We start from the raw sequence: 14,747 nt of genomic DNA on the forward strand, positions 1-14,747 counted from the left end.
TTCCTTCCTTCCTTCCTTCCTTCCTTCCTTCCTTCCTTCCTTCCTTCCTTCCTTCCTTCCTTCCTTCCTTCCTTCCTTTCTTCCTTCCTTCCTTCCTTTTCCCAACCCTTACCTTCTGCCTTAGAATTGATATTAAGTATTGGTTCCAAGGCAGGAGAGTGGTGAGGGCTAGGTAACTGTGGTTTTATGACTTGCCCAGGATCACACAACTAGAAGTGTCTACGGTCATATTTGAACCCACAACCACCTGTCTCCAGACCGGGCTCTCTATCCACTGAACTAATTAACTGCTTCCGTGCCTTATTTCTAATGGAAAAAGAATCCCTAGGGGTAGTGGGGAAAGAGGATGTTGGTTTTTTGTTTGTTTATCTTTGATGGAACAGCCATTCATTTGTAAACTATGGTGCTACACATACATCTGGGTTCTGGAAATTCTGCTGCTAACCTGTCACCACCTTTCATGGAAAATCAATTATTTTCTCTTGAACCAGAAAGTCAATTTCATTTGGCTCACTGGTGCCCTCTTCTGGCTCTCATCAGTCACCATGTTCCTTTCTATTCTGGAAAACTTAATCTCATCTGCTGGAAGATTCCAGGTTTTTCCTTCCCCTGGATGCCTAAGTATTTTAAAGGGTGAAGTCAACAAGACAAATCAATAATTATTTATTAGGTACTTATTATGTGCCAGGCACTGTGCTAAGTGCTAAGGATACAAAAGAATTAACTACATAGTCCTATAGGGAATGAAAGAGGGATACAAGTAGCAGGATAGAGTTAATGGGATACGTAGATCTCTTGGTTAATCATAGTTTTCTAAATATATAACAACAATAATAAAAAAGTTAGAATTGATGCTTTATGATTTTTGCAAAGCAACTTTACCTATGTCATGTCATTTGAGATGTAATTACAGCTACCTCTTTTACCTTTCCTCTCTTGCTGTTGCTGGACTCCTAATTCTCCTAGATATCATTTCCAGATGGATTCCCCTAGATGTTCATTCAAATATCTGTCTCAAGCCAAGGAATTTGATTTAGCATAGCTAAATCAAATGAAATACAAGAACTAAACAATGCATAATTGAATTTGACCAAACTTTCAAAGAATAAATCATTTTTATATAATAGAGACTGACTAAGCTCAGAAAATGACAGTGTCCCAGTTCTCACTACAAGGCAAATACATGTCATTAATCCAATGCAACAAGCATTTATGTAGTACCAACTATAAACCAGATGCTGGAAATACAAAAGGAAAAAATGGAAGTCCCTGCCTTTAAATTTGTATTCAAATCCATTTTTCCTACCAAGTAAGTCTTCTAAAAACAGAGACCATGTGTTCTTTGTATCACCCAAACTGCTTGTTCATCTTTGTATCACCCAAACTGCTTAGCATAAGGTCTCCTAAATTTTGCTGCATCAAATTGAGTCTGTGATCTTGAAGAAGAGAACTCTAATTGCCTGGCACATAGTAGATGCTTAATAATTCTAATTGACTATGTTTAGATAATGCCAAAACAGCTTTGTGAAGACTAAGAAAAACAAAACAGTTAAACCATATAATTATTGCATCCATAGGAGCCCAAACAACCACATGCTTATAAAACTCATTTTTTGCTGTACACCTACCCACAGCGCCTCAGTAGATCAATAAATTTGTTTTTTAACTAAAGTGTCCCTAAGGAGATTATAACAATATTAATTTTATAGCATTTAAAGGTTAACAAGACATTTTCTTCAAAACAATTTTGTATACTGAGAGTGTAAATATTATGATCCTCATTTTATCAATGGATGTTTTTCTTTGTGTTTTATTAACACACATTCCTGCTATGTAGTATATTAATAAATCTATGTAATATATTAAATTCAACTTATCAAGACATGGAATTATGACTGGCAAAAATCCTTGCATTTACAAGGTTCCTTTTGTTGGAGAATTTGGGGAGTAAACCTTTTAATAGCTATAATAGAGAATGTGGCTACTGCAAACAAATCCTGGTAATAAGTTTCTGGGAGTAAAGACAATAGGGAAGAGCCTTGTGTCTGCACCAGATGAAGACTGGTTGAAGCAACTGAGGAAGTTTAGTATTGTGAAGAAATAGGCTTAGGAGGGTCATGGAGCATAGATCGATATTTTTTAAAGTCCTTATTTTCTGTCGTAGAATTGATATTAAGTCTCAGTTGCAAGGCAGGAGAGTGGTAAAGGCTAGGTAAATGGGGTCAAGTGAATTGCCCAGGATCACACAGCTAGGAAGTGTTTGAGTCCAGGATCTCTTGTTTCCAGGTCTGGTTCTCTATCCACTGAGCCACCTTGGCTGCCCCTTAGATCAAATATTACAAGGCTGTCTCTTGAAAGAGTAGCCTTGTTCTGCTTAGCCCCAGAGGCATGAGATAGGAGAAAATATTGCAAAGAAGCAGATGTAGACTTGATGCAAGAAAAAGTTTCCTAACAATGAGAGCAGTCCAGGAAAAAAATGGGCTGCCTCATCTCTTGGAGATCTTCTAGAAAAAGTTAGATGACCACTGTATTGTAGAGGAGTTCTCTTTTTTTCCCCCAGAGGGGAAGTGGGGTGCCTAGAAAATTCTGTGATAGTGGGTAGGCTCTATCCAGCTCTAGGATTAAGAATTATATTTTGCCTTTGGATACAAATATCTCTTTTGCGTAAGCTGACCATCAGTATTTCCTGTGAAGCTAGAATGATCTTGTATCCATTATTTCTCCAGATACATTGGGAAAACATCTGACTGTGGTTGTGTTATCCAGCCTTTTACTTACCTAGAGAGCTCGAGAAATTGGCATTTTTAAATTTCCATTTAATATAAACACCAATTTACTAATCTCCACTTATATAGAACTAATCTAATCCAAATACTGGACTATATCCATTGAGAGAACTATTTCTGCTTTCTTGGAGAACAGAGGAGATATGGAGAGTTGGCTCTTAAGCTCCCAGGAATTTTGAAATGGTGGTTTATTGATTGTTAAAGCTAAAAGGGACCATTCCATTTTATAGATATTTTAAAAAACCAACCTTTCACATACATAGTTGGGTGACAGAGTGAATAGAGTGCCAGTCCTGGAGTCAGGAGTTGTTCAGTCATTTTCAGTCATCTCTAATTTTTTGGGACCCCATCTGGATCTTTCTTGGCAGAGATACTGGAGTGGTTTGTCATTTCCTTCTCCAGCTCATTTTACAGAGGAGAGGAGGTGAGGTAAACATGGTTAAATGACTTATCCAGGGTCACAAAGCTAGTTAAGTGTCTGAAGCCAGATTTACATTCAGAAATATGAGTCTTCCTGACTCTAGGCATAGCATTCTATCCACTGCACCACTTAGCTGACCCAAGGGGTCAGAAATATCTGGGCTCTAATTACCCTAGTGCAAATATTAATAATATGGAGATAGGTCTTGATCAATGACACATGTAAAGCCCAGTGGAATTGCTCATGGGAGGGAGTTGGGAGAAGGGGAGGAAAAGAACATAATTCATGCAACCATGGAAAAATATTCTAAATTAATTAAAATAAAATTAATATTATTAATTAATAATCAATGTTATTAATTAATTGATATAATTAGTTAATAAACTTTTAAAAAAAGAAATACCTGGCTCGAATCCAGTCTTAGAAACCTATTAGCTGATCTGACCCTGGGCAAGTCATTTACCCTCCATTTGCCTCAGTTTCCTCAACTGTATAATAGGGATAATAACAATACCTACTTTCCAGTGTTGTTGTGAGGCTCAAACAACAGCAAAGTGCTTCATAGCACAATGCCTGGCATACAGTATATGTTATTAATCTTAGGTGAGAAAAAGAGGCATTATGAGCAAGTGGAAATTAGCTCCAGAATCTGATCTATGTCCCATAAAGTTCATGACATATGTGATCCTAAGCAAGTCACTGAAGTTCTCTGAATTCTGGTTTCTTCATCTGTACAATGAAGAAGTTGGATTTCTGAGGTCCTTATGCTCTCTTTGATCTTGTGAGGCTCAGGGGAAGGCACTTGCCCAAATACTCCACATAGCAGTGGCAGTTTCAGGACTCAGATTTGGGTGTCTTGAAATCTAGAGCTCTAAAAAAAAAGAATTGGTGGAAGAAGATTCATGAATGTAATCTGGCTTTGGAAAATTTTCCTTGCTCAAAAGGACCAGGATAGGTAAAGAGGGATGAGTGCCAAATAATTCTATTCATAAAGGACATCTATTTATGAGAGAACCCAGCAGGCAAGGAAGAAAGCAGAATGGAGAACATGTGGATAAACGTCAATAAAGGCAGAAATGTAAAAAAAAAAAAGAAATCTAGAGCTCTTAGTTTGCTGTTTCTTACATCATAGTCTTATGTTTCTCTTCTTTAAGTAAATACCCATTAAAAGTAAACCGAGGAAGATCACCAAAGGGAATCTAGAAGAGTGGCACAGTAAGTTAGTTTGTTATTATCTTAATTTATTAAGGCATGGTGGGTACAGGAGATCAGGGTTTAAATTTTGGCTCTGACACTTCTAAGCTGGGTGGATTTGAGCAAGTCATTTTATCTTTCTCAGCTTCCTCTGCCTCATTTGCAAAAGAGGGACAGTGATCCTTGCACTTCTCTAGGAATGTTGGGAGGAAAATCTTGCAAAAGTCTTAAAGTGCTCTGGAAATGTGATTTATTATTAGTTAGCTACAATTTTTCCCCAAAACTTAAACTTTCTAAAAGCACTTACATTGTAATGATAGATGACAACAGCCTAACAGCATCTGACTTTTCCTATAACTCCACAGCTTTGCTGAGCCAGCTCTATTACTGAGGTTGATTATAATGTCCCAGGAGCTTTTCCTGCAATTCTTGTCACTGTCCTCAGCTAAGTGGTTGTGCTTTGAAAATGAGAAAGCAGAATGCAAAGGTGAAATACACAGAAAAGGGAAGATAATTCTTCATAAGACTTTAGGATCATACATCTAGAACTTGAAGAGAGCTTAGAAGTCCTCTATGTCCATATTTCTCATTTTACATATAAGGAAACTGAGGTTCAGAAAGGTTAAGTGATTTGTCTAAAGTCTCTCAGCTATTAAGGCTCAGATCCAACACATTCTTTTATTATTTCACACTGGTTTTCTAAGCCTTCTTCTGATGTGTCATTATAGTAATGACCCTGTCTTCTCAAAGGCTATACCAGTAATGATTTTCTAAGGCTTCCACAAAACTCCTAATTATTCCTATTTAATTTCTTATGCCTACCCATGATATATCAAAACTGTAATGTGGAAAGTTTCAATATGGAAGGGATAACTGTTTATATAATTTACATAATTTATAAAATTAACTTAACTGTTGCTATTCCAAATGTGTGATCTTTGTCCAAGGATCAATGAATCTATTGAAAGAACTGAATCCTGCTGATAGTGAAATTTTTATGATAAAGCCAAAAGACTAAAGGACATTGGAGCTAAGATGGCTTATGATGTCCAAGAGAGAGAAATAAAGGAGTTAGTGATGCTGAATAAATTTTGTACCAAAAGATGGTAAGAAACCTTATTTTGGGGGACACTGGATAATTTTCTTTCACAGCATTCATGACCAGCATAAGCAAATAGACTTCTATGAAGATAACTGCAGTTCATGCATCAGTATCTCTTATAGAAGGCAAAGACATAGAGAAATACTTCGAAGAACTTGGAAAAAACCCTATGAGAACAAATCACCATATGTTTTGATTCTCAATGTGAAGGTTGCACAGAATAGGAGGGTGAAAATTATGTTAGAAAATATAACTCAGATCTAAGAAGCAAAAATGTCCCCCAATTTTTATCCTACTCATAAGTCCCACAAATGTGTGTGTGTGCATGTGTGAGCTATTGGAAATTTAGCTGGTATAAAGTAGTTGCCATAATGAGGAGGGCAAAAAAGCCCAGAAGCTGCCTTATTCAGCCAACATAATCTCCTTTGGTAGAAGAGAGGCACAATGGCTAAGGGCCATACAAGTTTACAATATAAATAGACTTGGAAAACACTACAGAGATGGCAAATATTATTGTTGCCCCAAACAGAAAAGTCATCAAAAGGAATATCAAAAGGTTGACATGAAACCACAGTGACCCATGCCATTCACGGTGAAACTTTAAGAAGGAAATGAAAGGGATATAAAATGGAACAGATCTTCCAACATCTCTGTAATGTTTATTTTCATCAACACTTATGGAATTACGACATTTGGATCCTAATATTTTAGTTCCTAATTTGCTACATCTAAGCAGGTTGAAAAATAATATATACTACGTGGGAAAAGCAGCTGGACATGACCAATTAATTACACAATAAAGAAATCAGTGCTGGAGATGACAGAATGTTAAGAGTATAGATGAATCCTTTTACGAGATATCAAAAAAAATTATTTTGAGTCATGGACATTATTGGTACCAAAACACAACTGAGGGAAAACTTGACCCAGATATCAATTTTCTCATCTATATAAAATCTTTATGAGCATATATACTGAGAATACCCTTGATAAAAGTGAGAAGGAAACAGACAGGCTTTAACAAATGATTTTCTATATATTTACAGTCATAACGACTGAATTGAATTGCAAGGTAAAAATAATAAAAGTCTCCCAGGAATGTAGAGGAGTCAGATTTGGGCATGAAACCAGTCTCTGACATTTAACAGCTATATTTCCTGGGGCAAGTCATTTAACCTCAGTTTCCTCACTGGCAAAATGGGATAATATTAGGAATTACCCCACAGGGCTACTATGAGAATCCAATCAGACGTACACATAAAACTCTTTTTAAAAACCCTAAAGTGCTATATAAATGCTGGGTTTTATTATTATTTAATTTTATCATTTTTTAATGGAGTTCATATAGAAATAGTTCAGAGGCAGTTAGCTATAACTGAATAAAAGAATTAGGCAGTAAGCCCAGCCTCTCAATGGAAGCACTGCCAGTAGCACACAGGACAATGAGAATGGTATGCACCTCATCCTGTTCCTATAAGATTTTAATCTCTTCTGTTTGATCTCTTTGTTTTAAAAGTCTTTGACTTCCTGTAGTTTGTAGATTATGGGTATTTTGTATGACCACTTGTACTAAAAAAATGCTGTTCTTGAAGTTTTTACGTATCATTGTTTTCGGGGTGATGGTGGGAAATGGTGAGGTCTGAGATAGTTCTCCGATTCAGTACAATTTATCAGAGACATATATGAAAAGGGAAGTCCCTTTTCTCAAGAGAGAAGCTTCCATATATTAGAACATTAGATTTGGAATCAGATGTCCTGGACTGAATCTGGACTTTACCACTTTGTATGACCATTGCTTGGACAAAAAACTTTACGCCTTCGGGCTTCAGTCTCCTTACCTGTAAAATCAAGGTCTGGGGAGTTTGGATTTGCTGATTTCTAAGTTTCCTTCTAATTCTAGTATTCTAGTTCTCAGTTCCTTTGGAATATCAGAGATCATCCAGCTCAACCTAATCCTGAATAAGAATCTTCTTGACAACATTTCCAAGTGGTCAACTAACCTCCAAGTGAAGATGTCCAGTGATAAAAACTCAAAACAGTCTAAGCTGCCCCCAAGGAATTGTGGATAGTTTTTCCTCATTTTGGGTCTAAATCTGCTCCCTCTATGTCCCACCTCTTAGTTTTTTACTCTGAGGTTAATCCTTCTCTTATCTGATGGCATTATCATATCCCCTACTAAGTCTTCTCTAGACAAAAAATCTCCAGTTTCTTCAAATGATCTTTACGTGATATAGTTTCCTGCTTCTTAATTTAGATGGATTCTAATTCACCTTACTAAAATCTATGCCCAGAACTGAGTATTCTATGTTTTATGATCTAGCTTCATTCTTCAGCAAGTTATGTGGTAACAACCCTTTTAGCTGTAGCATCATATATTCTAAGGTTCCTTCTAGCTCTACCATTTGAGAAATGTTTTAGAAACTTAAGTGCTACATAAATATGAGTTATTATTTTTTTTTCTATCATATTCTGTGTCTCCAGATGCCTTCCAGCTAGTGCATCCTATACTCTCTGGTTCTACTTCCAAGAAATAAACCAAGCACTGAAGGGAAATTGCCTCTTGGTGATTGGAAGGGCTAGTGAGGAGGAGAGGAATTTTGATACAAAAACCCTTCATTTGTGCAGCAACAACAACCTAGTAAACACATAGAGCAATTGGCATTTCCCTTATACACTGACAGAATCTTGTCAGAAAAGGGCAATGAGGCTATATTCTCCTGCTTTTCCAGATAGCAAACTGTTTTCTTAATGAAGCCTATGAACGCACTCAAAACTCGTTTTCCCCTCAGAGCCTAACCACCCTAGAGACTGCTCCTAGGGAGAATTCCACGTAGTTAGACTTACCTTTTACCTTTTAATGTCAAGAGAAATTCGGTTGAAAGCACCTAAATTCTCCAGAGCATTCCTGAGGCCATGAGCAGCCCATGCCCTTTACTGAATTGCACAGAACTAAACCCTCCAACTCTGAGGAGGGAGGGAGTAGTTTTCAGTACTTGAAAAGCATGCAGAGCACTTCAAGAAACAAATCTGCTTGGCATTCTAAGGCAAATTTGTGTTTGAGAATGAAGACTTGACACCTTGGACTATGCTCAGAGCCGGGAAACCAGGAGGATGAGAGGGGCTCCAAATCGGGTCATAAAAGGTAGAGTTGAAAAAGAGGGGTCATTTAGCCTGGAGAAAAGAAGACTTCCTGGGCATAATATCTCTCTTCTAATATTTGGAGAGTTTTTATGGAGGGAAATGGAAAATATAATAAAAGGTCCTAATTTTAGGGCTGTAAGGAACCTCACAAGATTATTGATCTCAAGGGTTCTTAATCTAGGATGATCTATTTTTAAAAAAAAATATTTTGATAATTCTTTTAAATAAGTGGTTTCCTTCACAACCTTATGAAGTTTATTTTATGCATTTAAAGACATGATTCTTATAAAGGATCTATAGACTTCATCAGACATGCACAAAGTTTGAGGACTCCTGTTTTAGTTCAGCCCATATCTAAGTAATAACATGATATGCAACAGTCAACAGCAAGAGTTCTTAAAGCAAATCCTTGCAGGCATCTAGGGTGGGCTCACTACCTCTTGAAGGAAGCCATTCTACTTTTGGATACTTCTAATTATTTCCTTATATTGAATGGAAGTCTACCTTCTTATAGTCCTACCCACTTATAACCCCTAGCCACTCTTCCAAGTTCTGTCCTCTTGAGCCAGAATAAGTTCAATAGTGAACTTCTTAGTGGCACTGAAATAATTTTAGAGGGTGGAAATACTGAATTATAGTCATGGAGACCAGGATTTTAGGGCCAACTCTGCTACTGCCTATAAAGCTGATTGGTGTTGGGAATATTGCAAAATTTCTGCAAGTCTTCTCATCTATAAAATGAGAAGGTGGAACGTGAGCAATCGTTAATGTCTCTTCCTTACTCCAAAATTCTATTCTACTCTGTTCTTTTCTATTCTATTAGCTGTTCTCTATACTTGAAATGCCCTCCATCCCTTACCAAATTTCTAGCCATGTTTTCTAGCCTAACTGCAGTGGCATCCTATCTAGAAAATTCATCAGAGCCACCAACACCTATCAGTTCTCAAAGGTACTTATCATGTAGCAATACATATTATAGCTGAGTTTGTGCCTTGTCCCTTTTACTGGACTGTAAGCAACACAAGGGCAGGGGACCATATTTTATCAAGACTTTGAATCTCCTTTATGTCAGCACTGGGCACTTCAGCATATGGTAAGTGCTTTATAAATGTTGTACTGTAGTGTTGTAATCAATCCTCATTATGGTATGGTCTCTAGACCCCTCAACATGCCCTCCTCTAAATACACCTTCTAAAACCATACAAATATTATATTCTTCTCTCTGTGTGTCTCCCCCTTTAAAAAGTAAGTTTCTTGAAGGCAGAGACTATTTCATATCTTTCATTATATTTCCAGTGCTTTAGCATATTGGCTAGTACAGAGCAGATGTCAATAAATGCTTAGTGACTGATGATGTATCAACTGATCTATAAAATGCCCTGCCCAGAACCAACTCATGCAAGAGCTCCGAGGTGATATGATTTAAGAAACTGGAAGGAAGAATATTCACATCAGCCATCAAAATCAGCTCAATTTCAAGTGCATTTAAAAGCAAAACCTTCCCTTGAAAAATAAAATATTTTATAATATGAATAAAATATAATATTAAAAATAAAGTAAATATTAAAAAAAATAAAAATTGGAACCAGTTCCCAAATGGCTCTGACCCTGAGCCATTTCCGCATTAGTGATCAACACAAAGGATACTGAAGCTCCTATCCGTGATTGCTAAGTGCCAGAGGTTAATTCGGAGGTCATCCGCAGACATGTAAGTCTCGCAGTCGCTATTGACAGAAATGGAGTTGATGTGATAGGTGTGACCATTGGCAAAGATTCTCCGAGGGCTGACCTCCACCATCAGATCCATGGGCTTCAGCACAGGCACCTGTCCCAAAGAATAAGCAGAGAGGAGAAGGGTTAGAGAGGAGGGTGTAGTACAAGGAACTTTGGATTTGGAGGATATGAACTGGGTTTGAATCCTGGCTCTGGCCCTATTTATCTCTCAGAATCCCAATTTCTAGAAGGATTATAAAAAGATGAGATTACTTCTAAAATTCTTAGAATTGATGTTGTTTTACTGAGTACCTGTGAGTTATCAAGCACTGTGAGAATCTACCCCCAACCAAAAATGTTAGCATTTGTTGAGCCTCCAAGCTAGAAGTCAGTCCTCTCATCCAGGACCTTTATTAGGCACCTAAGCACACTTTCCTTTCTGGAGTTAATTATATGCATATTTGTACTGAGTAATTAGAATTTTGTACCCCAGGACTCCATTTCCCAGAATCCCACTTTCATCCTCACATTATGTCCTTATGTTTTGGAGATAAAGTTTCTGTAACCTCGCCTCTCTTCTCCCACTAACGAGATTGGGAAAACTTCTCCTTACTCAGGATTTTCTTTATGTTCTTTTTATTCCCTCTACTTTGAGTGATTATTAATAAATCTTACGAAATATAATACTTGGAGTTATTGGATATTAATATAATATACATTTTACAGTACATCCTTCCACCTTCCTCCATCCTCCCCCCAAAAAGGTTGGAAACTCAATTTGGGAAGGTATTATCTACATTTTGTTCATTTAACTATTCTTTTTATTTGCATATTTATCCCACGGACTCTGCCTTCTTTGCTAAAGGATTATGCCAATGTCTCATGGTGGCATGGAAGCTTTGCAAGGGTAACCCAAACTTCCGTAGGTCCTACTAAGATTTAAAGACTTGGAGGATGGGTGCAGCCACCAAGTGATGAATTTCTTTGGTTGTAGCACCTGGTGGTAATGACTTGCCTTTGGAGGATCCTGAGATATCCCCCCCCCCTTAAAATATCCTCCTATAGAGTAGGAATATTGTCTCATAGTATGAAAAGGTAAATAGTTGCTGTAGCAGCTAATAATCTTATTAGGACAGTGTTTGCAATTTTCTGCTTTGGACACATATGAGAGAAACACATTCTTACAGACTCCACAAGCAGTAAGATGGTTTCCAATTATATGTGTGACTGATGAAATGCTTCATGGGCATGTGAAAGGGAGAAAGTGTGGTGTCACAGTGGCCAGAGCAAAGGTATCTCCAAGCAGAGTCCAGGCAAAGGTTTGAAAATGGCACCTTCTTCTGCCCTTAAAATGCTCATGGAGACTATGAGTGTTCCATATAACACCATGAGAACAGAATGGTTTCAAGGTTTTCTGATTTCATCATTGAAGGTCTTGTTTCTACCAACTCAAAATCCATCTGCTCAATGTTGGTATTCAAGAGCTTCTGTGGCTAGCTAGATGAGGGATTTCAAGCAACCTAAAATCACTAAGTATCTTGTAAAATAAGGTAATTAAGAGATCTTAAAGATAGACTTTAAAAAAAAAAAGATAGACCTTCCACCTTTGGAACTCAGCCTAAAATAAGGTTGAGTAGAGAAAAGGGGACTCATCTTAGAGCCTCGGTTCAGAATATGGCTCTGGTACTTATTAATATTGCCACCATTGGCAAGTCAGGTTTTTTGGTTGTTTATTTTAATTGAGATTTTTCTGTTCCTTTACCTATTTACTGATTTAATTCATAGTTTCTTTTTTTTAACATTTTAAAAAAATATTTGAGTTCCAAGTTCTCTATTCCCTTCCTTCCCCTTACCCCTCCTTGATAGACCAACCAATTTGATATAGATTATACAAGTGCAGTCATGCAAAATATGTTTCCAAACGAGCCACGGGGACTAGTTAATTTCTCTAAACCTTGGTTTTTCGATCTATAGATGGGGAAAAATAACATTTGCACAATAATATTCACAGGGTAATCACAAGGAAAATTCTCTGGAAACCCTTAAATGCTATTAAATGAGAAAGACCATTGCTGGTGTTATACAAGTTGTTATTCCAGACAGGGTTTTGAATCCAATTCAGTTCTATTAAAATGGAAGCTCAGGGAGAAGTGGGGCCACATCTATAAGTAGGGATGGATTGTGAGTACTGGAAAAGTATATTTTAATTAAACAACAACAAAAGGAAGAGAAGATGGCCAGTTAGCAAGCTCTTCTGTTGGATGCTGCTGCAAACTCATGTGATAAATTCTAAATCTTGTTTTTGGCTTTAACTAATTATAACTTAGGATAAGATATTTTCCTGTTCTTGTTCTCAGTTACTTGATCTGGGTAATGAAGGGTTAATGGTACCAGCTAATTGTTAGGCTCCTTCAAAGTGCTTACATTCCTGGTTTACATTCAGATCCCTTTTAGCTCTGACATTTTGAGAGAAGGATGTGAACCTCCTTCTTTTCTCTTGGAGTATACTAAGCAGAGCACCTTACCTGTAGTGAAGTCACTGTAGACAGATCTTTAAGTTTCCCTTCTTCATCTTTTAAGTTATATCCCTCAGGCCTCTTATCACGTTCAGTAACCTTCCATAATTTGATAGTTTTATCTGAAAAAAGAGTCATTTACATCAGCACTGAAATAGCTGTCCTTCACTTCTACTAGATAACAATCTTTTAAAGTTTGTAGATTTAGATTTAGATTTAGAGCTTGACGGGACTGTAGAGATCACTGAAACTAACTCTCTCATTTTGCAGATGAAGAAGCCAAGACCACATGCAAAAATGACATTCCAGGTGGCACAGGTAGCTAAGAATTCAAACCTAGATCCCACACGAACTCTGGCATCCTTTCCATAATACAATGATGGGTGTAACTTTCTCATTTGGTTTCATGATTTCATGCCTCCATGAAAGAGTATCCTCCCCAAAGCCAATTGTATTATTTATTTCATCTATTAAACAATATATTACTTTTCAAACCATTAAAGATTGTGTTTTTCTTTGCACAAGGGCTCTCTTCCCCAAGGAAGATCATAGCCCTTCTGTAGATTGTTAGATGATTTCATAAATTTCTAGGGTCCAAACTATTCATCTTTTGGTGGCCAACCTCTTTGGTGATAATCTTTCCAAAATTCAAGCTAGGCTGTTCCTGATTCATATTCAACATTGTTCCAGCTTAGAAGGTGTGGAGAACATTCACTATTCTAGCATACCTTCTGTGAACCCAGAGTCCTGCCTCCTCTAGCACAATGAGACATGGGAGAACACATTTTATGGAGTTTATCAAAACCAACTGGCTTTACTCACTTTATACAGTGTCTTCTCTGTCCTTTCTCTCTGAAAGATAACTCAATATTCTCAAAATTCGTATTTCAAGATTAATGTCTACTCAAATTACTCCTAGTTATGCCCATAAGAGCTTTTGTAGTTGTGGCAGTCAGGTCTCCATCAAGGAACTTGCCTTGTAAGGTGAAGGGAAACATTTTTCCCTGACAAGGTGTGATGGCCAGCCAAGGGATGAAGCAGAAAATCCTTCCCCTAATAACACCCTGGCCTTCCCATCCCTCTCCTGATGCCATGTCAAGTTCTGAAGGTCAAGGATTATTACATTTTTTTCTTTGAATCCCGGTCTACAGTCTGGTACCTAAGAATAATACTGTCTCTACTATATCATATTATTTATAATGCAGAAACATTAACATAAAAATCATTTATTTACTAATTATTGGTGGATATTAGGAGTTGGATAGACTTTATAATTATCACAGAATCAGTCACAAATTAATGCTGCAGGCTATATGAATAAGGGAACAGGCTTACACCTTGCATGGCAGTTCCCTGGCCTTACCATTTGTGGACAAGAGAGAATGGGCTGCATTCTGCTGGGGGAGCCATTTAATCTTGTTTATTTTCTCTTCTATCTCCAAGCTCTTCAGATAGTCAAACTCCGGCTCATGGCTCTGGAAAGTGCTGTAAACATTGTACTCTCCCTGGCTGTGAGGCTCATTCTTACTCTAAGAAGAAGGAAACACCAGAAAAATAAAGTATCTCTGAAGATATCAAGATCATTAGGCATTTGGAAATTTGAGTCTATAAAAAGGTAATATCATTAAGCACCTGATATTGCCAAACATGCAAATTAGGTACAATTTTGCAGAGGGTTCAATGATGCAAATCACAATTTCAAATATAGGATCGTGGCTTTAGTAATGCTGGAAACGGGAAGGGACTTCAGAGATGATCTATTCTAGCCCAACCTTCTCTTTTTTTTTATAGGTGAAGAATAAGGCACAAAGATGTTAAGTGACTAGGGATGTAAGGGGATTTATTTTAACCCTTACCTTCCATCTTAGAATCAA

The 14,747-nt window shown here is 37.2% G+C and overlaps 1 protein-coding gene across 2 annotated transcripts in view; it reads right to left on the bottom strand.

Annotated features, from left to right (window-relative positions):
• Positions 1–14,747, bottom strand: part of PPP2R2C (protein phosphatase 2 regulatory subunit Bgamma) — a 410,134-nt gene that overhangs the window by 74,100 nt on the left and 321,287 nt on the right. For both annotated transcript variants that reach the window (XM_044680773.1, XM_044680774.1), the window contains 3 exons: positions 14,237–14,402; positions 12,883–12,995; positions 10,292–10,469 (listed from right to left, as the gene is read on the bottom strand). In XM_044680773.1, coding sequence (XP_044536708.1) covers positions 10,292–10,469; positions 12,883–12,995; positions 14,237–14,402 — 457 coding nt within the window. The remainder of the gene's footprint in view (positions 1–10,291; positions 10,470–12,882; positions 12,996–14,236; positions 14,403–14,747) is intronic.

This window comes from Gracilinanus agilis, chromosome 6 (assembly GCF_016433145.1).
Source record: "Gracilinanus agilis isolate LMUSP501 chromosome 6, AgileGrace, whole genome shotgun sequence".
Classification (NCBI taxonomy): domain Eukaryota; kingdom Metazoa; phylum Chordata; class Mammalia; order Didelphimorphia; family Didelphidae; genus Gracilinanus; species Gracilinanus agilis.